General features: G+C 42.6%; 1 protein-coding gene across 1 annotated transcript in view; it reads right to left on the reverse strand.

Annotated features, from left to right (window-relative positions):
• Positions 1-780: 780 nt before the first annotated feature.
• LOC141191489 (uncharacterized) overlaps positions 781-26,956 on the reverse strand; it is a 30,894-nt gene continuing 4,718 nt past the window's right edge. Inside the window, exons 2-7 of the mRNA XM_073661387.1 lie at positions 6,922-7,128; positions 6,616-6,795; positions 6,409-6,532; positions 6,228-6,325; positions 5,939-6,029; positions 781-3,644 (exon numbers count right to left, since the gene is read on the reverse strand). Coding sequence (XP_073517488.1) covers positions 2,677-3,644; positions 5,939-6,029; positions 6,228-6,325; positions 6,409-6,532; positions 6,616-6,795; positions 6,922-7,101 — 1,641 coding nt within the window. The 5' untranslated portion in view covers positions 7,102-7,128 and the 3' untranslated portion in view covers positions 781-2,676. The remainder of the gene's footprint in view (positions 3,645-5,938; positions 6,030-6,227; positions 6,326-6,408; positions 6,533-6,615; positions 6,796-6,921; positions 7,129-26,956) is intronic.

Here is a 26,956-nt window from a genome sequence, read left to right on the forward strand (position 1 = left end):
CTGCTGGATACCATCAATATTGATCTCCTGGAACTCCTGGGGAATAACAAGTTGATCAAGGGTTTGGGGCAACCTTGGAATATTGCCCAGTTGCCTTGATAATCGTATTGTTCTCTTCAGTGATGCTTTCCTTGGGAGAAGTGCTACAACATTAGAATGGGCTCCTGAAATTACTTCTGTGAGAATCTGTTGTGGGGTCTCCGGTGTTGTCCTTGCCCTGGTGACCGCCTCATTGACAAGTCGGATTGCTTCCGGTCTTGCTGCTTGTGCTGCGTGGTTGTGGGGATTGGTTACTTTCACCACTTCACCAGATGCTTCATTGGTCCAAACAGGTCCCTTGCAAGTCGCCCGTTTTTCACACACCCAGATGGAATGGACGTCGTCAGACGTTCGTTTGGAAAATACGTAAATGTGATTCTCGTAGACCGACTTCTTCTTCCCACGTTTGGATAGAACTGAATTCATACTTGTAGACAGTGAATTGCTGTGAAAGCGAGATTTTAGACACTGCTATATTCTGATGTAAAGATGGAATAAAAGCTCGTCTAATGCAACTTGCAGGACACCTGACCTGCAAATTGTCACATCTGCAACAAAACTTGCAAAACAGCAGCTGGGTCAGGTAAAAGTTCACAAAATGTTTAGATTTTAGAGTGGTTTACATTCCCCACATAAATCAGGCCTCATTCACACTACATTTTTTGAATCCGTTTATTTGTTTCATGTTATGTTTTGTAACACAAAAGTGTTTCAGAAACGTTTTGGAAAATGTCTTGTTAAAATTGCGGGTAAAATGCTCTGACACTATAATGCAATCAGTTGTGAGGTTTACAGATGGAAACAGATGATTTAACATGTCACAAAAGAGCAGCCTCTGTACAGTACTGTGGTGACATGAGGATTGATGACGGACGGGAATTTATGAACCACAAGGACAAACTGGCGAAACATCCAAACACAAAATTCTGGGGGCAAAGCAGGATACAAACATCCAGGGGTGAACTGCTGGGGACGAAAGATCCGGGGGCGAACTGCTGGTTGCGAAACATCCGGGGGCGATATGTGCGGGGGTGAAATGTGCGGGGGCAAAACATCCTGGGGGCCAAATGCACCCGGGGGAGAACTGCTGGGGGCGAAACATCCAATTCCCATGCCACATTCGTACTGTAAGATGCACCCCCTACTTTCCCCCAAAATTTTGGAGGAAAAAAGTGCATCTTATAGTCCGAAAAATACGGTATATACGATATAAAACCTATTGTCTGAAGGGATACTTAAGTGCTTTGATCAATTAAAGGGGGGATTTGGGTTGACAAACAATTCTATAAATATTTACAGTTCCGGCATTCATTTAATGCACAATCAAAATGGACTCCCTTTTGGGTAAAACATAATACTTTTGTTAAGTTGGTATTAGAGAAGGGAAATACTAAGATTCCTATGTAACATAGGATACCGGACTGATGCTGAATGTCCAAGATGTAAAATGGATGATGCGGGCCTATTACATACGCTATGGGAATGCCGGGAGTCAGGTAAATGCTGGAAAGGAGTTCTGTCTATTATAAAGAGGGAATATAAAATAGATATTCAACCAGACCCAAAAAATGCCTTTTAGGTATATTAGGATATGATATGGAATATGACCCAATTTCAATAGGGATTTTGTTACAACTCTCCTGTTAGGTTTTTTTTAGTTTGCTGGTCACATGACCATTTTGCCTATTTAATCCGGCTCCGCCCTCCTGGCTTTGCTGGACTTCATTTGTATTTACTACTGCTGAGCTAGCTTGTTACTCTATTGCCGTTCTCTGTTAGTTTTGCTAGGTCTTCTGACCTCTACGCTTTTTGTTGTGTGTTTGTCTTTGACTGCTACTATTTCTGCTAGGAGGTGTCCAACTAATTCCAGTCCCTAGATCTTGTAGGGATCCCTCCCCCACATCTATAGGTCTGCGTTCAGACTAGCCGAGGACTTTAGTGGGTCTGATCGCAGGATCAGGTTCCCCGTTACATCGTAGGGATCTAGTTTAGTTCTATTGTAGGGACAGATCTCCTGCCTTTCCTTAGTCTCTGTAGCAGATCATAACAGATTTCACGTATTTTACTTCAAACTAGGAAAAATATTGCATCCAAATGGATTAACCCCTCACCCCCAGAAATTAGTGAACTCAAAAATAGGATAACTAATATCAGATTAGAAAAAGGGGTATATAAAAAATGAAACTCAATGAATACATTTGAGAAAATATGAGACTTATGGTTGGATACACCTGGAATGCCATCAAGGGGGTTATTGCTGGAGAGACAATTTGACTTATGGAGGAAGGGAGGCATTGACGAGGTCTAATGTTTCATTGTGTATTGGAATTCCTTAACACGTGGTCTGGGTAATATAGCACACCTATATGTGTATAGGATTATGTTTATTACAATATTATGCTTATATAAGAGATTTCAAGAATGTGGAATGTTAATTGTAAGATATAGTAACTGCAAGTTATCAGACGGTAATGGGCAAGCTGGAAGGATATATCGGAGAGATGCATGTATGTTATTTTATTATTGTTTGTACTGGTTTCTTGTTTTGTAAAAAAAAAACTAATGGAAAAAACTCAAAAATTTATTGGATTAAAAAAAAAAAGAATAGGAAAAAGGCTTCTACCCTCTGTGGATTCTCTAGTGCTTAATTAAAGCTGATCTCCGGTTAAAACATTTCACACATTCTGAACATGAAAAATGCTTCTCCCCTGTGTGAATTCTCTGGTGTCTAACAAGATCTGATTTCCGGTTAAAACATTTCCCACATTCTGAACATGAAAAAGGCTTCTCCCCTGTGTGAATTCTCTGGTGGTCAACCAAAGCTGGTTTATGGTTAAAACATGTCCCACATTCTAAACATGAAAATGGCTTCTCCCCTGTGTGAATTCTCTGGTGTCTAACAAGATCTGATTTCTGGATAAAACATTTCCCACATTCAGAACAGGAAAAAGGCTTCTCCCCTGTGTGAGTTCTCTGGTGCTTAACCAAAGCTGATTTATGGTAAAAACATTTCCCACATTCTGAACATGAAAAAGGCTTCTCCCCTGTGTGAGTTCTCTGGTGAATAACAAAATATGATTTCTGGTTAAAACATTTCCCACATTTTGGACAGGAAAAAGGCTTCTCCCCTTTGTGAATTATCTGATGTCTAACAAGATCGGATTTCCGGTTAAAACATTTCCCACATTCTGAACATGAAAAAGGCTTCTCCCCGGTGTGGGTTCTCTGGTGAATAACCAAAACTGATTTACGGTTAAAACATCTCCCACATTTGGAACAAGAAAATCTATTGTCCACTGTGTGTATTTTTGGACTTATAGACTTTTCGAGGGTAAAACTATTTCCATTTTCTGGTAGTGAATATGTCTTCTTTGCTTTAGGAGCAGCTCGTTTTTCAATTTTTATTCTTTTATTTTGACTTTCCTTAGTAGTCGGTAATGAATCAGAAGACAGGACCTGTTTCATAGGATCAGATGACAGATCTTTGCTGTGAAGGGATGATTGTAGATCTGGAGTAATGGCATTCACTTCAATTGTATCCTGTGGGATCTCAAGATCATCTGATATAAAAATCTCCTGTCCCTCTGATCTCCTGGTACAGTCATCTGCCAAGAATAAAACCAATTATTAATTTTAAATAAAACATCATTGAAATTTATATTTTTGAACATTTCTACTTAAAATGTCTGCAGAAATCACAACTTATTGACAGAATGACAGTGAATGACAATTCACAGTCTAATAGAAAACTTCATAGGATGAACCAGTGGAGCATAGTGTTCAACTGTTTGTGCATTCAGCCTCCAAAATATGGAATAAGAAGCCACCAAACAATGTTATGTAGATGAAAATGATACCAATAAAAACTTCTACTCATCCATAAACCAATCCAGCAATATCCGCTCTCCCAAAGTCAGATCTCCCCCTCTCTTCCGAGCCTTGCAGTGCGCCCAAAACACATTTATCATCCATGTATTTGGCATTCCTATAGTGAGAAGAACCCTCTTCATTTACGGTGTGTGTCTCCTGGAGCACAATCTGGGCACTATGTGTTGGGAAATAAAATGGCCAATGTGCAATTTTTACTCTCCAACATCGACTGCGAGCTAATGTCCAGAAAGTGGCCGTGGAGTCAAAATAGTCACTACTCCTATAGATTAATTCACTGAGGGTTATAATTTCCAAAATGAAGTCACTTTATGGGTATTTCTATTGCTCTGGTTTTCTGCCATTTTGTCATATTAAGGTTTCTGCAAATGTTGTGTCCCATCTCCTCTGGGATCTGCAAGATCTGCATTCAAATAGGTAAATGGCGCTCCTTCCCTTCTTACCCTGCCATGTGCCCAGACAGTAGTGTACAACCGTATATAGGGGATTGTCAGATTCAAGAGTAGTTGGAAATAATTTGTAAGGTCCATTTGTTTTCTATTATCCTTTGTGAAGAATTCCAAAGTTATCACCACATAAAGTGACACACGTCAGATTTGAAAAATGGGGCCTGATTAGTAACAAAAAACTGTCTGCAGGAAGGGGTTAAATCAGAGGATTTTGGGAACGAACTGCTGTAGTCAAAAACTGTGAGTATAGACAATAACACATCTACTGAAATGATCCAACTGAACAGTCTTCTTCAGTATAAAATGAGTAACTAGTGGAGAAACCTCTCTGGGGTAATTAGAGTCTGGGGCTCGGGGGCTCTTCATCATCAAAACTATCGTAAGGGACAATATTTTATGTCAGATAAATTTCAATAAGAAATATTAGACATTGAAGTAGAACTTTTTATAATAGTGCAGAGATGAGGGGTCTTAAATTTAGACCTTGGCATTGGGAAGAGGTAATGGAGACCTTCTTTTAAAGACCACCATAGAGTTACAGAGACACATAAGTGAGTCAGGCCGATCCCACCACAATAAAACTATCATAGAGAATGAACCTGTAAAAAAGACAGAATAAAAGATATGTTACATCCCCAACAACAACGTATCTATAAGGGAGAGCTCCATCACTAAACCGGAGTTGCGCTCATTTATGGTGGACCATTGGAGGTATGATGAGTCCTGACCAGGAGAGTAGAGAAAGTATTAGTGCCCCCATTTCAGGAGAGATTGTGCAGGAATCTGAATTCCTTAGGATTGAAAACATAATGGAATTTATAACGTGGAGTGAATCCATGAAACCAGGGCTCGAGCCATGCCACCACATCTCCTGCAGGCGTGAATAAATGTATATTACAGCCATCAGCCACACACAGCTTAGAGATATATCATGGCACAGGTGTAATGTTATTTATGTCGTTTATCGCAATCCTGTTTGAAGATAGTTTGAAAAGTCAGGATAAAGGGAAACTCCGTTGTTATTGTACAGAAATTCACACTTGGCCCTCACTGCACATTTAATATTGTCGATCATAAAAGTGAAGTTTGGCCAGAAAGACTGGACCTGGTCTAGTAGGGACCATATGAGAACATTCAGCAGCACAGAAGGGAGAGAAGGTAGATTCATCCAATAAGATATCAGGGATCTAGGAAGCCAACAGCATCATTACCCTCCGCGTTCTCTTACAGGCCCATCAGAATATTTTTCTTCATGTGATTTTCTAACTTGTCAGCACAGTCTGCGTACGCTTTCATTTGGCTTTGTACTTTACAGCTCTGTCCAGCTTCTTCTAATCCCAGGAGGTAGGTGGATCCTCCAGGTTGTAAGTTTTACAGAAAAGGACTTTTACAATTATACAAAGTTATGTGAACATTTTTGGTTGGAGGAAAATGTTGTGGTCTATAGGGAAAATGGTGATCAAACGATTGTGATACGGCCGAACTACATGACCGGTAAACCAGCCACAGCCGGTGACTGAGAAGAATCTGTGACTTCTCTGCATTTAGTGGTTACTACTCACCTGGGCGGTTATCTGTAGGAATCTCCTCCTTACACCGCTCATCACCCCTCACATATGTCTCTGTAGTATTAGTATGGGTCAGATCTTCACCCTGAAACAAATATTGTAAAAGTCACAGACAGATGGAGAAGTCCCATCTATGATCAGCTCTAATCCTGCCATCTCCACCAGTCTCATTACACAAGTATAAAACATATAATACTGGTGGATAAAACAAGACCGAACACAAGACCTTCACAGCCGTCTACACATCATAGGGGAGATCTCATGAAACCTTCTCTCCATCTACCTGATGATCCTGAGGAACATTGGGATCTTCTTGTTTACAGTCCTGTAGTAGAAGAGGACGGGGACATCTCTCTGGTGTTGTCCTCTTACTGGAGAGATCTGGAGGAAACACATACAGGGACTGAATTCATTCTTTACATACAGATAATTATAGGCCGTGTGTATTTAGTCCTGTCTATTACCTGGTGATGTGAGGGGCTGGGGAACCTCCATAATGATGTCCTTGTACAGATCTTTGTGTCCTTCTAAATACTCCCACTCCTCCATGGAGAAATAGACAGAGACATCCTGACACCTTATAGGAACCTGACACATACAATGATACCGTCATCCCCGCGATCCCTTCATAGCGTTACTGTATAATGTCCCAGCATTCCCAGCAGTGTCACCTCTCCAGTCAGCAGCTCAATCATCTTGTAGGTGAGTTCTAGGATCTTCTGGTCATTGATGTCCTCATGTATGAAAGGGTGAGGTGGAGGCCCTGTGATTAGGCTCTTGGGTCTTCCCCATCCCTCAGACACAGGGTCCTGACAGCGTTCACTAGAGGTCTTCTTCACTACTGTGTAATCCTGATTGTGGAGAGACACATTAATAAATCTCAGTACAGACATTTCCAGAGTCCTCACCTCTCCAGTTCTGTCCATCTGTTATTCCCATAGATAATGATGTAATGTGACGTCATCAGAATCTCTCACCTCTCCAGTAAGGCGGAAGAGGATCTCTAGGGTGAGGTGTAATATCCTCTCCGCCATCTTGTCTCTGTCCATCCTTGATAGGAGATTCAGAAAAATTCTCTTAATATAGACGATCTTCACTGAGAGGATCTGATATTGTAGAAACCCGAATGAGAAGAAGATGAGCCGATGTAACATCATAAAGAATCCTGTGTAATAATACAATTACTGGAGACAATAAGGGAAATATATCAGGAGATAGAATGTGTAGATGTTGTGTTCTCTAGTTTTTTATGGACTGGAACATAAGTTGAATTGCTGACTTAGACATATCCATACTTCCAATCACTGGCTAAGTTGGCCATTGCTTTAGTAAGAATCACCCAGAAATCCAAGCAGCAATGGTATTTTTATTATTTTACAACATTCTGCTTTTGTCCCTGACGTACTAATAAAACCTATATACACTGCTCAAAAAAATAAAGGGAACACTGAAATAACACATCCTAGATCTGAATGAATGAAATATTCTCATTGAATACTTTGTTCTGTACAAAGTTGAATGCGCTGACAACAAAATCACACAAAAATCATCAATGGAAATCAAATTTATTAACCAATGGAGGCCTGGATTTGGAGTCACCCTCAAAATTAAAGTGGAAAAACACACTACAGGCTGATCCAACTTTGATGTAATGTCCTTAAAACAAGTCAAAATGAGGCTCAGTATTGTGTGTGGCCTCCACGTGCCTGTATGACCTCCCTACAACGCCTGGGCATGCTCCTGATGAGGCTCAGTATTGTGTGTGGCCTGCACGTGCCTGTATGACCTCCCTACAATGCCTGGGCATTCTCCTGATGAGGTTGCGGATGGTCTCCTGTGGGATCTCCTTCCAGACCTGGACTAAAGCATCTGCCAACTCCTGGACAGTCTGTGGTGCAATGTGACGGTGGATGGAGCGAGACATGATATCCCAGATGTGCTCAATCGGATTCAGGGCTGGGGAACGGACGGGCCAGTCTATAACTTCAATGCCTTCATCTTGCAGGAACTGCTGACACACTCCAGCCACATGAGGTCTGGCATTGTCCTGCATTAGGAGGAACCCAGGGCCAACCGCACCAGCATATGGTCTCACAAGGGGTCTGAAGATCTCAACTCGGTACCTAATGGCAGTCAGGCTACCTCTGGCGAGCACATGGAGGGCTGTGCGGCCCTCCAAAGAAATGCCACCCCACACCATTACTGACCCACTGCCAAACCGGTCATGCTGAAGGATGCTGCAGGCAGCAGATCGTTCTCCACGGCGTCTCCAGACTCTGTCACGTCTGTCACATGTGCTCAGTGTGAACCTGCTTTCATCTGTGAAGAGCACAGGGTGCCAGTGGCGACTTTGCCAATCCTGGTGTTCTGTGGCAAATGCCAAGCGTCCTGCACGGTGTTGAGCTGTGAGCACAACCCCCATCTGTGGACGTCGGGCCCTCATTCCACCCTCATGGAGTCGGTTTCTAACCATTTGTGCAGACACATGCACATTTGTGGCCTGCTGGAGGTCATTTTGCAGGGCTCTGGCAGTGCTCCTCCTGTTCCTCCTTGCACAAAGGCGGAGGTAGCAGTCCTGCTGCTGGGTTGTTGCCCTCCTACAGCCCCCTCCATGTCTCCTGGTCTACTGACCTGTCTCCTGGTAGCGCCTCCAGCCTCTGGACCCTACGCTGACAGACACAGCAAACCTTCTTGCCACAGCTCGCATTGATGTGCCATCCTGGATGAGCTGCACTACCTCAGCAACTTCTGTGGGTTGTAGAGTCCGTCTCATGCTACCACGAGTGTGAAAGCACAATCAACATTCAAAAGTGACCAAAACATCAGCCAGAAAGCATTGGTACTGAGATGTGGTCTGTGGTCCCCACCTGCAGAACCACTCCTTTATTGAATGTGTCTTGATAATTGCCAATAACTTCCATCTATTGTCTATTCCATTTGCACAACAGCATGCGAAATTGATTGTCAATCAGTGTTGCTTCCTAAGTGGACAATTTGATTTCACAGAAGTTTGATTTACTTGGAGTTATATTCTGCTGTTTAAGTTTTCCCTTTATTTTTTTGAGCAGTGTATTTTAGGCCACAGACAGGGGCGTACATAGAAGTCATGGGGCCCCATAGCAGAAGCTGTAATTGGGCCCCCCCCCCCACAAAAAAATAAATAAATATTTGTCTGTGTCACAGAAGAGCAGATCTCATAACTTTCCAGCCTTTACATAGAAATTTTCCTCCTTCTCAAGTCGTAGATTCCTCTTTCATTGCCCCATAAAGTATGATGCCAACAAAAGTGCCCCCCAAACAGTATGATACCCCTATGGTGCATTCCTCCACATGCACAGTATAATGACCCTATTGTACCCCACTTCAACTCCCATCGCAAAGTATGGTGACCCTAATGCAGTATAATCCCCCAACTGTGAACTCCACAGAGCCCTCCATACTCTCTCATGGCCCCCACACAGCCCTCCAAACAGTATAATGGCCCCCACACAGTCCTCCAAACAGTATAATGGACCCCACACAAACCTTCACACTGTGTAATTGCTTTCATAGAGTATAATGGCCCCCCACATAGCCCTCAAATATTATAATGGCCCAACATAGCCTTCCATATAGTATAATACACCACCGATAATCTTCCATATAGTATAATGCGCCCCCATAATCCTCCATATAGTATAATGCTCCCCCCATAATCCTCCATATAGTATAATGCGCCCCCATAATCCTCCATATAGTATAATGCGCCCCCCATAATCCTCCATATAGTATAATGCGCCCCCCATAATCCTCCATATAGTATAATGAACTTCCCATGGTCCTCCATAGAATATAATGCACTCCCCATAGTCCTCCATACAGTATATTACACACCCCATAGGGTAAAATGCAGCCCCCATATAGTATAATGCACGCCACAGTCCTGCAGTATTATGGGCACCACGTACTCACTGATTTTAAAATACCGTATATTTTAAATAAACTGACCCGAATATAAGCCAAGGCCCCTAATTTTACCACATAAAAATGGGAAAACCTATTGACTTGAGTATAAGCCTAGGGTAGGAAATGCAGCAGCAGCTAAATTTCCCATCCTAGTATGTGTGGCCCCCTCAATCCCACAATCCCTGGTATCTGTGGCCCCCACAATCCCTGGTATGTGTAGCCTCCTCAATCCCCCAATCCCTGGTATGTGTGGCCCCCTCAATCCCACAATCCCTGGTATGTGTAGTCTCCTCAATCCCTCAATCCTGGTATGTGTGGCCTCCTCAATCCCCCAATCCTGGTATGTGTGGCCTCCTCAATCCCTCAATCCTGGTGTGGCCTCCTCAATCCCCAAATCCTGGTATGTGTGGCCTCCTCAATCCCCCAATCCTGGTAAGTGTGGCCTCGTCAATCCCCCAATCCTGGTAAGTGTAGCCTCCTCAATCCCCCAATCCTGGTAAGTGTGGCCTCCTCAATCCCCAAATCCTGGTATGTGTGGCGTCCTCAATCCCCTATTCCTGGTACGTGTGGCCTCATCAATCCAAGTATCCTGGTATGTGTGGCCTCCTCAATCCCCCATTCCTGGTATGTGTGGCCTCCTCAATCCAAGTATTTTGGTATGTGTGGCCCCCTCATCGCCCAATCACTGCACACAAAACAATAAACACTTATACTCACCTTCCTTCCTCACCTCTGCTCCAGCACTGAGTCATGTCTGCAGCAGCTCATGTCGGCATCTGAGCTGCGCGCGCTCTCAGAAGCCAAGGTGAGCTGCTGTTGCCTGCATATTCACTCCTCTCCACGCCGGGACTATGGACGTGAAGAAGTGTGAATATGCTTTCTCTTTAGCAGCGGGCACTGACAGGAGCCGCGGCTCAGTGCTCCTCCGTGCTCACTGCTGAAGAGACTGAATATTCCCTCTTCTCCACGCCCATGGGAGTGGAGAAGAGGGAATATTCATGTCCCTTTAGCAGCGGGCACAAGTAGTAGCTGCGGCAGGGGCTACTACGTGTGCCCCGCTCCTCCACTGCCGCAACCCGCTCCTCTGCCGCCGCAACCTCCTACTCACCTATCCTCCTCGTTCCCACGCTGCTTGGGGCCCTCCCGACTCACGGGCCCCCTCCGGCCACGGGCCCCATAGCAGTGGCGTGGTCTGCCGCCATTGGCCACAGACAACAAGCAGTTTCTTCCTCAGAGTCTGCAGCTGAATACGTTTCTTATAGACTCATCTTCCATAACGCTAATTCTCGTCATATACATTACACCTGGCATGAGAAATAACAACTTCATGATGAGGACGACATCTTCATCTTCTAATACGGCTCTAGAAACAAATTTGGTCAAAGTCCATCACTGACTACATCATCAGCGACCGTCTGTATGAATGTTTCCCGTCTTCCCCAGGTTGTAATCTTTTATCACGTTAGATGTCATTTATAAGAGCGTGTGTGTAAGAACAAGACAGTTATTTGATGCTAATGGCTCCATGTACAGTGGTTTTTTCCTGGATATTATGTTTCTTTTAGCATTTTCCTGTAGGCTTCCATATATTACATGAAAAACACCAAAAAAAGAAAACCAAGTGTTATATTGTATGTGGATATGTGGGATGGCGGGACTGTGACATTATACTGTATGTGGGGGGATGGCGGTACTGTGAGAACATTATACTGTATGTGGGGGGGATGGCGGTACTGTGGGAACATTATACTGTATGTGGGGGGATGGCGGTACTGTGAGAACATTATACTGTATGTGGGGGGGATGGCGGTACTGTGGGAACATTATACTGTATGTGGGGGGATGGCGGTACTGTGAGAACATTATACTGTATGTGGGGGGGATGGCGGTACTGTGGGAACATTATACTGTATGTGGGGGGATGGCGGTACTGTGAGAACATTATACGGTGTGGGGAAATAGAGGTACTATGAGAGCATTATATTGAGAGGCTTAATGACCGCAGTGGCTCCTGCGACCGACCCCTACTTCAGCTGGATGTGTTCTCGGACTGACATTCAGCTGAAGTGCCACAATACACGCTGCTGACCAATCAGAGGCCAGCAGCTGACATCCGCATGTACGCCGATAGGGGGCGCATGGAAGTAACATCATGCTCTCCTGTCACTTGTAGCTGAAGTCAGCGGCAGCTCCAGAAAAAAGACACCGAGCGGCGAGGGAGCAGAGAGAAGGCGAGTATAATGTTTTGGTTTTTTTAAATCAGTGAGTACACGGTGCCCTTGGCCATAATACTACATGTAAGAGTGTGGGCTGTGCATTATACTACATGTATGAGTATGGGCTGTGCATTATACTACATGTATGAGTGTGGGCTGTGCATTATACTACATGTATGAGTGTGGGCTGTGCATTATACTACATGTAAGAGTGTGGGCTGTGCATTATACTACATGTATGGACTATGGGCTGTGCATTATACTACATGTATGGACTATGGGCTGTGCATTATACTACATGTATGAGTATGGGCTGTGCATTATACTACATGTATGGACTATGGGCTGTGCATTATACTACATGTATGACTATGGGCTGTGCATTATACTACATGTATGAGTATGGGCTGTGCATTATACTACATGGATGACTGTGGGCTGTGCATTATAATACATGTATGACTATGGGCTGTGCATTATACTACATGGATGACTATGGGCTGTGCATTATACTACATGGATGACTGTGGGCTGTGCATTATACTACATGTAAGAGTATGGGCTGTGCATTATACTACATGTAAGAGTGTGGGCTGTGCATTATACTACATGTATGACTATGGGCTGTGCATTATACTACATGTATGGACTATGGGCTGTGCATTATACTACATGTAAGAGTGTGGGCTGTGCATTATACTACATGTATGAGTATGGGCTGTGCATTATACTACATGTATGGACTATGGGCTGTGCATTATACTACATGTATGACTATGGGCTGTGCATTATACTACATGTAAGAGTGTGGGCTGTGCATTATACTACATGTATGGACTATGGGCTGTGCATTATACTACATGTATGAGTATGGGCTGTGCATTATACTACATGTATGGACTATGGGCTGTGTATTATACTACATGTATGACTATGGGCTGTGCATTATACTACATGTAAGAGTGTGGGCTGTGCATTATACTACATGTATGGACTATGGGCTGTGCATTATACTACATGTATGAGTGTGGGCTGTGCATTATACTACATGTATGAGTATGGGCTGTGCATTATACTACATGTATGACTATGGGCTGTGCATTATACTACATGTATGACTATGGGCTGTGCATTATACTACATGTATGGACTATGGGCTGTGCATTATACTACATGTAAGAGTGTGGGCTGTGCATTATACTACATGGATGACTATGGGCTGTGCATTATACTACATGTATGGACTATGGGCGGTGCATTATACTACATGTATGAGTGTGGGCTGTGCATTATACTACATGTATGAGTATGGGCTGTGCATTATACTACATGTATGGACTATGGGCTGTGCATTATACTACATGTAAGAGTGTGGGCTGTGCATTATACTACATGGATGACTATGGGCTGTGCATTATACTACATGTATGACTATGGGCTGTGCATTATACTACATGGATGACTGTGGGCTGTGCATTATATTACATGTATGGACTATGGGCTGTGCATTATACTACATGTATGAGTGTGGGCTGTGCATTATACTACATGTATGAGTATGGGCTGTGCATTATACTACATGTATGAGTGTGGGCTGTGCATTATACTACATGTATGAGTGTGGGCTGTGCATTATACTACATGTAAGAGTGTGGGCTGTGCATTATACTACATGTATGGACTATGGGCTGTGCATTATACTACATGTATGGACTATGGGCTGTGCATTATACTACATGTATGAGTATGGGCTGTGCATTATACTACATGTATGGACTATGGGCTGTGCATTATACTACATGTATGACTATGGGCTGTGCATTATACTACATGTATGAGTATGGGCTGTGCATTATACTACATGGATGACTGTGGGCTGTGCATTATACTACATGTATGACTATGGGCTGTGCATTATACTACATGGATGACTATGGGCTGTGCATTATACTACATGGATGACTGTGGGCTGTGCATTATACTACATGTAAGAGTATGGGCTGTGCATTATACTACATGTAAGAGTGTGGGCTGTGCATTATACTACATGTATGACTATGGGCTGTGCATTATACTACATGTAAGAGTGTGGGCTGTGCATTATACTACATGTATGAGTATGGGCTGTGCATTATACTACATGTATGGACTATGGGCTGTGCATTATACTACATGTATGGACTATGGGCTGTGTATTATACTACATGTATGACTATGGGCTGTGCATTATACTACATGTAAGAGTGTGGGCTGTGCATTATACTACATGTATGGACTATGGGCTGTGCATTATACTACATGTATGAGTATGGGCTGTGCATTATACTACATGTATGACTATGGGCTGTGCATTATACTACATGTATGACTATGGGCTGTGCATTATACTACATGTATGGACTATGGGCTGTGCATTATACTACATGTAAGAGTGTGGGCTGTGCATTATACTACATGTATGGACTATGGGCTGTGCATTATACTACATGTAAGAGTGTGGGCTGTGCATTATACTACATGGATGACTATGGGCTGTGCATTATACTACATGTATGACTATGGGCTGTGCATTATACTACATGTATGGACTATGGGCTGTGCATTATACTACATGTAAGAGTGTGGGCTGTGCATTATACTACATGTATGGACTATGGGCTGTGCATTATACTACATGTAAGAGTGTGGGCTGTGCATTATACTACATGGATGACTATGGGCTGTGCATTATACTACATGTATGACTATGGGCTGTGCATTATACTACATGGATGACTGTGGGCTGTGCATTATACTACATGTATGACTATGGGCTGTGTATTATACTACATGTATGACTATGGGCTGTGCATTATACTACATGTATGAGTGTGGGCTGTGCATTATACTACATGTATGAGTATGGGCTGTGCATTATACTACATGTATGGACTATGGGCTGTGCATTATACTACATGTATGACTATGGGCTGTGTATTATACTACATGTATGACTATGGGCTGTGTATTATACTACATGTATGACTATGGGCTGTGCATTATACTACATGTATGAGTATGGGCTGTGCATTATACTACATGTATGGACTATGGGCTGTGCATTATACTACATGTATGGACTATGGGCTGTGCATTATACTACATGTATGACTATGGGCTGTGCATTATACTACATGTATGACTATGGGCTGTGCATTATACTACTTGTATGGACTATGGGCTGTGCATTATACTACATGTATGAGTATGGGCTGTGCATTATACTACATGTATGGACTATGGGCTGTGCATTATACTACATGTATGGACTATGGGCTGTGCATTATACTACATGTATGACTATGGGCTGTGCATTATACTACTTGTATGGACTATGGGCTGTGCATTATACTACATGTATGGACTATGGGCTGTGTATTATACTACATGTATGACTATGGGCTGTGTATTATACTACATGTATGACTATGTGCTGTGCATTATACTACATGTATGAGTATGGGCTGTGCATTATACTACATGTATGCACTATGGACTGTGCATAATACTACATGTATGGACTATGGGCTGTGCATTATACTACATGTATGAGTATGGGCTGTGCATTATACTACATGTATGAGTATGGGCTGTGCATTATACTACATGTATGAGTGTGGGCTGTGCATTATACTACATGTATGAGTGTGGGCTGTGCATTATACTACATGTATGAGTATGGGCTGTGCATTATACTACATGTATGAGTGTGGGCTGTGCATTATACTACATGTATGAGTGTGGGCTGTGCATTATACTACATGTATGAGTGTGGGCTGTGCATTATACTACATGTATGAGTATGGGCTGTGCATTATACTACATGTATGGACTATGGGCTGTGTATTATACTACATGTAAGAGTGTGGGCTGTGCATTATACTACATGTATGACTATGGACTGTGCATTATACTACATGTATGAGTGTGGGCTGTGCATTATACTACATGTATGGACTATGGGCTGTGTATTATACTACATGTAAGAGTGTGGACTGTGCATTATACTACATGTATGGACTATGGGCTGTGCATTATACTACATGTATGGACTATGGACTGTGCATTATACTACATGTATGGACTGTGGGCTGTGCATTATACTACATGTATGAATATGGGCTGTGCATTATACTACATGTATGAATATGGGCTGTGCATTATACTACATGTATGGACTATGGGCTGTGCATTATACTACATGTAAGGACTATGGGCTGTGCATTATACTACATGTAAGGACTATGGGCTGTGCATTATACTACATGTATGGACTATGGACTGTGCATTATACTACATGTATGAATATGGGCTGTGCATTATACTACATGTATGGACTATGGGCTGTGCATTATACTACATGTAAGGACTATGGGCTGTGCATTATACTACATGTAAGGACTATGGGCTGTGCATTACACTACATGTATGGACTATGGGCTGTGCATTATACTACATGTATGAGTATGGGCTGTGCATTATACTACATGTATGAATATGGGCTGTGCATTATACTACATGTATGGACTATGGGCTGTGCATTATACTACATGTAAGGACTATGGGCTGTGCATTACACTACATGTATGGACTATGGACTGTGCATTATACTACATGTATGAATATGGGCTGTGCATTATACTACATGTATGGACTATGGGCTGTGCATTATACTACATGTAAGGACTATGGGCTGTGCATTATACTACATGTATGGACTATGGGCTGTGCATTATACTACATGTATGAGTATGGGCTGTGCATTATACTACATGTACGAGTATGGGCTGTGCATTATACTACATGTATGGACTATGGACTGTGCATTATACTACATGTATGAATATGGGCTGTGCATTATACTACATGTATGGACTATGGGCTGTGCATTATACTACATGTAAGGACTATGGGCTGTGCATTATACTACATGTATGGACTATGGGCTGTGCATTACACTACATGTATGGACTATGGGCTGTGCATTATACTACATGTATGAGTATGGGCTGTGCATTATACTACATGTACGAGTATGGGCTGTGCATTATACTACATGTATGGACTATGGGCTGTGCATTATACTACATGTATGAGTATGGGCTGTGCATTATACTACATGTACGAGTATGGGCTGTGCATTATACTACATGTATGGACTATGGACTGTGCATTATACTACATGTATGGACTGTGGGCTGTGCATTACACTACATGTATGGACTATGGGCTGTGCATTATACTACATGTATGAGTATGGGCTGTGCATTATACTACATGTACGAGTATGGGCTGTGCATTATACTACATGTATGAGTATGGGCTGTGCATTATACTACATGTACGAGTATGGGCTGTGCATTATACTACATGTATGAGTATGGGCTGTGCATTATACTACAGGTATGAGTATGGGCTGTGCATTATACTACATGTAAGAGTGTGGGCTGTGCATTATACTACATGTATGACTATGGGCTGTGCATTATACTACATGTATGGACTATGGGCTGTGCATTATACTACATGTAAGAGTGTGGGCTGTGCATTATACTACATGTATGAGTATGGGCTGTGCATTATACTACATGTATGGACTATGGGCTGTGCATTATACTACATGTATGGACTATGGGCTGTGCATTATACTACATGTAAGAGTATGGGCTGTGCATTATACTACATGTATGACTATGGGCTGTGCATTATACTACATGTATGGACTATGGGCTGTGCATTATACTACATGTAAGAGTGTGGGCTGTGCATTATACTACATGTATGACTATGGGCTGTGCATTATACTACATGTATGACTATGGGCTGTGCATTATACTACATGTAAGAGTATGGGCTGTGCATTATACTACATGTAAGAGTATGGGCTGTGCATTATACTACATGTATGACTATGGGCTGTGCATTATACTACATGTATGGACTATGGGCTGTGCATTATACTACATGTAAGAGTATGGGCTGTGCATTATACTACATGTATGACTATGGGCTGTGCATTATACTACATGTATGGACTATGGGCTGTGCATTATACTACATGTAAGAGTATGGGCTGTGCATTATACTACATGTATGACTATGGGCTGTGCATTATACTACATGTATGACTATGGGCTGTGCATTATACTACATGTATGGACTATGGGCTGTGCATTATACTACATGGATGACTATGGGCTGTGTATTATACTACATGTATGGACTATGGGCTGTGCATTATACTACATGTATGACTATGGGCTGTGCATTATACTACATGTATGGACTATGGGCTGTGCATTATACTACATGTAAGAGTGTGGGCTGTGCATTATACTACATGTATGAGTATGGGCTGTGCATTATACTACATGTACGGACTATGGGCTGTGCATTATACTACATGTATGGACTATGGGCTGTGCATTATACTACATGTAAGAGTATGGGCTGTGCATTATACTACATGTATGAGTATAGGCTGTGCATTATACTACATGTATGAGTATGGGCTGTGCATTATACTACATGTATGAGTATGGGCTGTGCATTATACTACATGTATGGACTGTGCATTATACTACATGTATGAGTATAGGCTGTGCATTATACTACATGTATGGACTATGGGCTGTGTATTATACTACATGTATGGACTATGGGCTGTGCATTATACTACATGTATGAGTGTGGGCTGTGCATTATACTACATGTATGAGTATGGGCTGTGCATTATACTACATGTATGGACTATGGGCTGTGCATTATACTACATGTAAGAGTGTGGGCTGTGCATTATACTACATGTATGGACTATGGACTGTGCATTATACTACATGTATGCACTATGGACTGTGCATTATACTACATGTATGGACTGTGGGCTGTGCATTATACTACATGTATGACTATGGGCTGTGCATTATACTACATGTATGAGTATGGGCTGTGCATTATACTACATGTATGGACTGTGCATTATACTACATGTATGAGTATAGGCTGTGCATTATACTACATGTATGGACTATGGGCTGTGTATTATACTACATGTATGGACTATGGGCTGTGCATTATACTACATGTATGAGTGTGGGCTGTGCATTATACTACATGTATGAGTATGGGCTGTGCATTATACTACATGTATGGACTATGGGCTGTGCATTATACTACATGTAAGAGTGTGGGCTGTGCATTATACTACATGTATGGACTATGGACTGTGCATTATACTACATGTATGCACTATGGACTGTGCATTATACTACATGTATGGACTGTGGGCTGTGCATTATACTACATGTATGACTATGGGCTGTGCATTATACTACATGTATGAATATGGGCTGTGCATTATACTACATGTATGGACTATGGGCTGTGCATTATACTACAGGTATGAGTATGGGCTGTGCATTACACTACATGTAAGAGTGTGGGCTGTGCATTATACTACATCTATGAGTATGGGCTGTGCATTATACTACATGTATGAGTATGGGCTGTGCATTATACTACATGTATGTGACGCGCCCCCTGGGCCATGTTCAAGGGACACCCGGAGCCGGATCTGGATAGGGGTAGTAGTCCGTGTGGCGGTGACCCGGTCCGTGCCCAGGGTGGTCAAACTAAGTGTGTGGCAGTCTTTTGTAGATGTTGTTTATGTGTCGACTACGCCACCCGTTGATTGCGGCTAGGAGGCCGCCGCTGCAGAGCAGTCCGCTGAGGCCGGTGGTAGGATTGTGCAGCAAGGATGGTATAACCCCCAACGGGAGGGGTATGGCCTCAGGGCAGCAGATGTGGAAGATGGTGGTTGTGATGGTGCAGCAAGGAAGCTCAGAGACATGCGATGCAGTTTCAGGGTTTTTACTCACAGGTGTTGTTCCGGTCACTCCGGCCTTGAGTGACCACCCAAGCCGTGCTGCGTCCACCAGGTGTGGGACTTGGCCAACTCCCAGGCAGTCCAGAGCGTGGTCCTGAGCTCCCCTCTCTTCCTTCCTACTGGCCGTTCCCACCAGGGATCCACCTTTGTCCGGCTCCCTCGGGCCTCTTGGTGGCAAAACCTTCTCTGGCTTTCCTGACCCTACTCGTGGTGTGCCTTCCTGGTGGATGTGGTGAGGGTCGCGCCAAAACTTGATCACGACCTCCGGTTCCTGGCTGAGGATCATTAGCCTCCACCAGTTTGGGTTCCGGTACCCTTTTCTGCCAACCCTTCACCCTTTTGGTTTACTTCTGGGATCTCAGGGTTCCCTCTTGTCTTGCGTCTCTGGGCCTCTCTTCCTCCTCCTCTCCACTGCAGGCCTGGCCCTGGAGCTGGGCCCAGCCGGAGCCACAGCTCCCCGTCAGCCCTCCTGGCTGAACTCTCCCTCTGACTCTCTCAGCTCTGCTCTCCCTGTCTCTAGATGGTGCCCACCATATATACTCCCTCTATGTGTGAGCCCAGGTGACTAGCACCCAATGGGCTCCTACCTCTATGCCCAGAGTCCCTCCCCTATCTGCCCCTACACTACTGGGATGTTCCTCCCCCCCTCCCACTCCAGCCAGGGACAGACGCTGTCGTACCTGCACATCTATCTGGTGGGAGTACCGTTGTTCTGTCCCCCGGAAATGGGATGAGTGTAGTGCATGCAGCTAGCTGAGCTCAGTCCCACACTCCATCCTTACCCGGGAGTGGAATACCACACCTCTGGATCGAGGTGCAATACCCCTGTAGCAGCCGAGTCCTCGGGGTGCTACATATGGACTATGGACTGTGCATTATACTACATGTATGGACTATGGGCTGTGCATTATACTACATGTATGAGTGTGGGCTGTGCATTATACTACATGTATGAGTATGGGCTGTGCATTATACTACATGTATGGACTATGGGCTGTGCATTATACTACATGTATGAGTATGGGCTGTGCATTATACTACATGTATGGACTATGGGCTGTGCATTATACTACATGTAAGAGTGTGGGCTGTGCATTATACTACATGTATGAGTATGGGCTGTGCATTATACTACATGTATGACTATGGGCTGTGCATTATACTACATGTATGGACTATGGGCTGTGCATTATACTACATGTAAGAGTATGGGCTGTGCATTATACTACATGTATGACTATGGGCTGTGCATTATACTACATCTATGAGTATGGGCTGTGCATTATACTACATGTATGGACTATGGACTGTGCATTATACTACATGTATGAGTATGGTTTGTGCATTATACTACATGTATGGACTATGGGCTGTGCATTATACTACATGGAAGAGTGTGGGCTGTGCATTATACTACATGTATGGACTATGGACTGTGCATTATACTACATGTATGGACTATGGGCTGTGCATTATACTACATGTATGAGTATAGGCTGTGCATTATACTACATGTATGGACTATGGGCTGTGCATTATACTACATGTATGGACTATGGGCTGTGCATTATACTACATGTATGAGTGTGGGCTGTGCATTATACTACATGTATGAGTATGGGCTGTGCATTATACTACATGTATGGACTATGGGCTGTGCATTATACTACATGTAAGAGTGTGGGCTGTGCATTATACTACATGTATGGACTATGGACTGTGCATTATACTACATGTATGAGTATGGTTTGTGCATTATACTACATGTATGGACTATGGGCTGTGCATTATACTACATGTAAGAGTGTGGGCTGTGCATTATACTACATGTATGGACTATGGACTGTGCATTATACTACATGTATGGACTATGGGCTGTGCATTATACTACATGTATGAGTATAGGCTGTGCATTATACTACATGTATGGACTATGGGCTGTGTATTATACTACATGTAAGAGTGTGGGCTGTGCATTATACTACATGTATGGACTATGGACTGTGCATTATACTACATGTATGGACTGTGGGCTGTGCATTATACTACATGTATGACTATGGGCTGTGCATTATACTACATGTATGAATATGGGCTGTGCATTATACTACATGTATGGACTATGGGCTGTGCATTATACTACAGGTATGAGTGTGGGCTGTGCATTATACTACATGTATGGACTATGGACTGTGCATTATACTACATGTATGGACTGTGGGCTGTGCATTATACTACATGTATGACTATGGGCTGTGCATTATACTACATGTATGAATATGGGCTGTGCATTATACTACATGTATGGACTATGGGCTGTGCATTATACTACAGGTATGAGTGTGGGCTGTGCATTATACTACATGTATGGACTATGGGCTGTGCATTATACTACATGTAAGAGTGTGGGCTGTGCATTATACTACATGTATGAGTGTGGGCTGTGCATTATACTACATGTATGGAGTATGGGCTGTGCATTATACTACATGTATGGACTATGGGCTGTGCATTATACTACATGTATGAGTATGGGCTGAGCATTATACTACATGTATGGACTATGGGCTGTGCATTATACTACATGGATGACTATGGGCTGTGCATTATACTACATGTATGGACTATGGGCTGTGCATTATACTACATGTAAGAGTGTGGGCTGTGCATTATACTACATGTATGGACTATGGACTGTGCATTATACTACATGTATGGACTATGGGCTGTGCATTATACTACATGGATGACTATGGGCTGTGCATTATACTACATGTATGGACTATGGGCTGTGCATTATACTACATGTAAGAGTGTGGGCTGTGCATTATACTACATGTATGAGTGTGGGCTGTGCATTATACTACATGTATGGAGTATGGGCTGTGCATTATACTACATGTATGGACTATGGGCTGTGCATTATACTACATGTATGAGTATGGGCTGAGCATTATACTACATGTATGGACTATGGGCTGTGCATTATACTACATGGATGACTATGGGCTGTGCATTATACTACATGTATGGACTATGGGCTGTGCATTATACTACATGTAAGAGTGTGGGCTGTGCATTATACTACATGTATGAGTGTGGGCTGTGCATTATACTACATGTATGGAGTATGGGCTGTGCATTATACTACATGTATGGACTATGGGCTGTGCATTATACTACATGTATGAGTATGGGCGGTGCATTATACTACATGTATGGACTATGGGCTGTGCATTATACTACATGTATGAGTATGGGCTGTGCATTATACTACATGTAAGAGTATGGGCTGTGCATTATACTACATGTAAGAGTGTGGGCTGTGCATTATACTACATGTATGACTATGGGCTGTGCATTATACTACATGTAAGAGTGTGGGCTGTGCATTATACTACATGTACGGACTATGGGCTGTGCATTATACTACATGTATGAGTGTGGGCTGTGCATTATACTACATGTACGGACTATGGGCTGTGCATTATACTACATGTAAGAGTGTGGGCTGTGCATTATACTACATGTACGGACTATGGGCTGTGCATTATACTACATGTACGGACTATGGGCTGTGCATTATACTACATGTATGAGTATGGGCTGTGCATTATACTACATGTATGGACTATGGGCTGTGCATTATACTACATGTATGGACTATGGGCTGTGCATTATACTACATGTAAGAGTGTGGGCTGTGCATTATACTACATGTATGAGTATGGGCTGTGCATTATACTACATGTATGAGTATGGGCTGTGCATTATACTACATGTATGGACTATGGGCTGTGCATTATACTACATGTAAGAGTGTGGGCTGTGCATTATACTACATGTACGGACTATGGGCTGTGCATTATACTACATGTATGGACTATGGGCTGTGCATTATACTACATGTATGAGTATGGGCTGTGCATTATACTACATGTATGAGTGTGGGCTGTGCATTATACTACATCTATGAGTATGGGCTGTGCATTATACTACATGTATGGACCATGGGCTGTGCATTATACTACATGGATGAGTATGGGCTGTGCATTATACTACATGTATGTACCATGGGCTGTGCATTATACTACATGTATGACTATGGGCTGTGCATTATACTACATGGATGAGTATGGGCTGTGCATTATACTACATGTATGACTATGGGCTGTGCATTATACTACATGTATGACTATGGGCTGTGCATTATACTACATGTACGGACTATGGGCTGTGCATTATACTACATGTATGACTATGGGCTGTGCATTATACTACATGTACGGACTATGGGCTGTGCATTATACTACATGTACGGACTATGGGCTGTGTATTATACTACATGGATGACTGTGGGCTGTGCATTATACTACATGTATGGACTATGGGCTGTGCATTATACTACATGTACGGACTATGGGCTGTGTATTATACTACATGGATGACTGTGGGCTGTGCATTATACTACATGTATGGACTATGGGCTGTGCATTATACTACATGTATGGACTATGGGCTGTGCATTATACTACATGTAAGAGTGTGGGTTGTGCATTATACTACATGTACGGACTATGGGCTGTGCATTATACTACATGTAAGAGTGTGGGTTGTGCATTATACTACATGTATGGACTATGGGCTGTGCATTATACTACATGGATGACTATGGGCTGTGCATTATACTACATGGATGACTATGGGCTGTGCATTATACTACATGTATGGACTATGGGCTGTGCATTATACTACATGTACGGACTATGGGCTATGCATTATACTACATGTATGGACTATGGGCTGTGCATTATACTACATGTACTGACTATGGGCTGTGTATTATACTACATGGATGACTGTGGGCTGTGCATTATACTACATGTATGGACTATGGGCGGTGCATTATACTACATGTACGGACTATGGGCTGTGCATTATACTACATGTATGAGTATGGGTTGTGCATTATACTACATGTACGGACTATGGGCTGTGCATTATACTACATGTATGACTGTGGGCTGTGCATTATACTACATGTAAGAGTGTGGGTTGTGCATTATACTACATGTATGACTATGGGCTGTGCATTATACTACATGTATGAGTATGAGCTGTGCATTATACTACATGTATGACTATGGGCTGTGCATTATACTACATGTATGGACTATGGGCTGTGCATTATACTACATGTATGAGTGTGGGCTGTGCATTATACTACATGTAAGAGTGTGGGCTGTGCATTATACTACATGTATGGACTATGGGCTGTGCATTATACTACATGTAAGAGTGTGGGCTGTGCATTATACTACATGTATGAGTATGGGCTGTGCATTATACTACATGAATGACTGTGGGCTGTGCATTATACTACATGTACGGACTATGGGCTGTGCATTATACTACATGGATTACTATGGCCTGTGCATTATACTACATGGATTACTATGGGCTGTGCATTATACTGTATGGAGGATTATGGGGAGTGCATTATACTGTATGGAGGATTATGGGGAGTGCATTATACTGTATGGAGGATTATGGGGAGTGCATTATACTTCTGTTTTGGGGCCCCATCACTTCTATGTTCGCCCCTGGTGAGTGTAATAGTTTATTTTTTTTCTATACACTAAAGAACCGAGGCAGAACGGGGGACATATACTAGGTTGAGGCCCATGATAAGGGACATACATATACAGGGGGTACGGAAAGTATTCAGACCCCTTTAAGTTGTTTTTTTTTCACTCTTTTTTTTTTTTCCAATATCATTTTTATTTGATTTTTCAAAACATAAATACAGTGGCATGTAAAAGTTTGGACACCCCTGGTCAAAATTACTGTTATTGTGAACAGTTAAGCAATTTGAAAATGAAATGATCTCTAAAAGGCCTGAAGTTAAAGATGACACATTTCCTGTGTATTGTAGGCAAAAAAATATGTATATTTCTGTCTTTTACATTTTATAAATTACAAAAAGGAAACTGGGCTGAAGCAAAAGTTTGGGCACCCTGCATGGTTAGTACCTAGTAGCGCCCCCTTTTGAACGTATCACAGCTTGTAAACGCTTTTTGTAGCCAGCCAAGAGTCTTTCAATTTTTGTTTGAGGGATTTTCATCCATTCTTCCTTGGAAAATTCTTACAGTTCTGTGAGATTCCTTGGTCGTCTTGCATGCTCTGCTATTTTGAGGTTGAGCCACAGATTTTCAGTGCTGTTTAGATCAGAGGACTGTGAGGGCCATTGTAAAACCTTCAGCTTGCGCCTTTTCAGGTCGTCTATTGTGGATTTTGACGTGTGTTTAGGATCATTATCCATTTGTAGAAGCCATCTTCTTTTAAACTTCAGCTTTTTACAGATGGTGTTATGTTTGCATCAAGAACTTGTGGAAATTTAATTGAATCTATTCTTCCCTCTACCCGTGAAATGTTCCCCGTGCCATTGGTTGCAACACAACCCAAAATAATTATTGATCCACCCCCATGCTTAATGGTTGGATAGATGTTCTTTCCTGAAATTCTGTGCCCTTTTTTCTCCACACATACCTTTGATCATTGTGGCCAAAGAGTTCTATTTTAATCTCATTGGACCACAAGACTTGTTTCCAAAATGCATCAGGCTTGTTTCGATGTTCTTTTGCAAACTTCTGATGCTCAATTTTATTGTGAGGAAGCAGGAGAGGTTTTCTTCTGATAACTCTTCCATCAAGGCCATATTTGTGCAGGTGTCTCTGAACAGTAGAACAATGTATCACAACTCCAGAGTCTGCTAAATCTTTCTGAAGGTCTTTTGCAGTCAAGCGGAGGTTATGATTTGTCTCTCTAGTAATCCTACGAGCAGCTCTCACTGACATTTTTCCTGGTCTTCAAGACCTTATCTTGACCTCCACTGTTCCTGTTAACTGCCATTTCTAAATTACATTT

This window comes from Phyllobates terribilis, unplaced genomic scaffold (assembly GCF_046119375.1).
Source record: "Phyllobates terribilis strain yellow unplaced genomic scaffold, ASM4611937v1 Scaffold_46__1_contigs__length_10046794, whole genome shotgun sequence".
Classification (NCBI taxonomy): Eukaryota; Metazoa; Chordata; class Amphibia; order Anura; family Dendrobatidae; genus Phyllobates; species Phyllobates terribilis.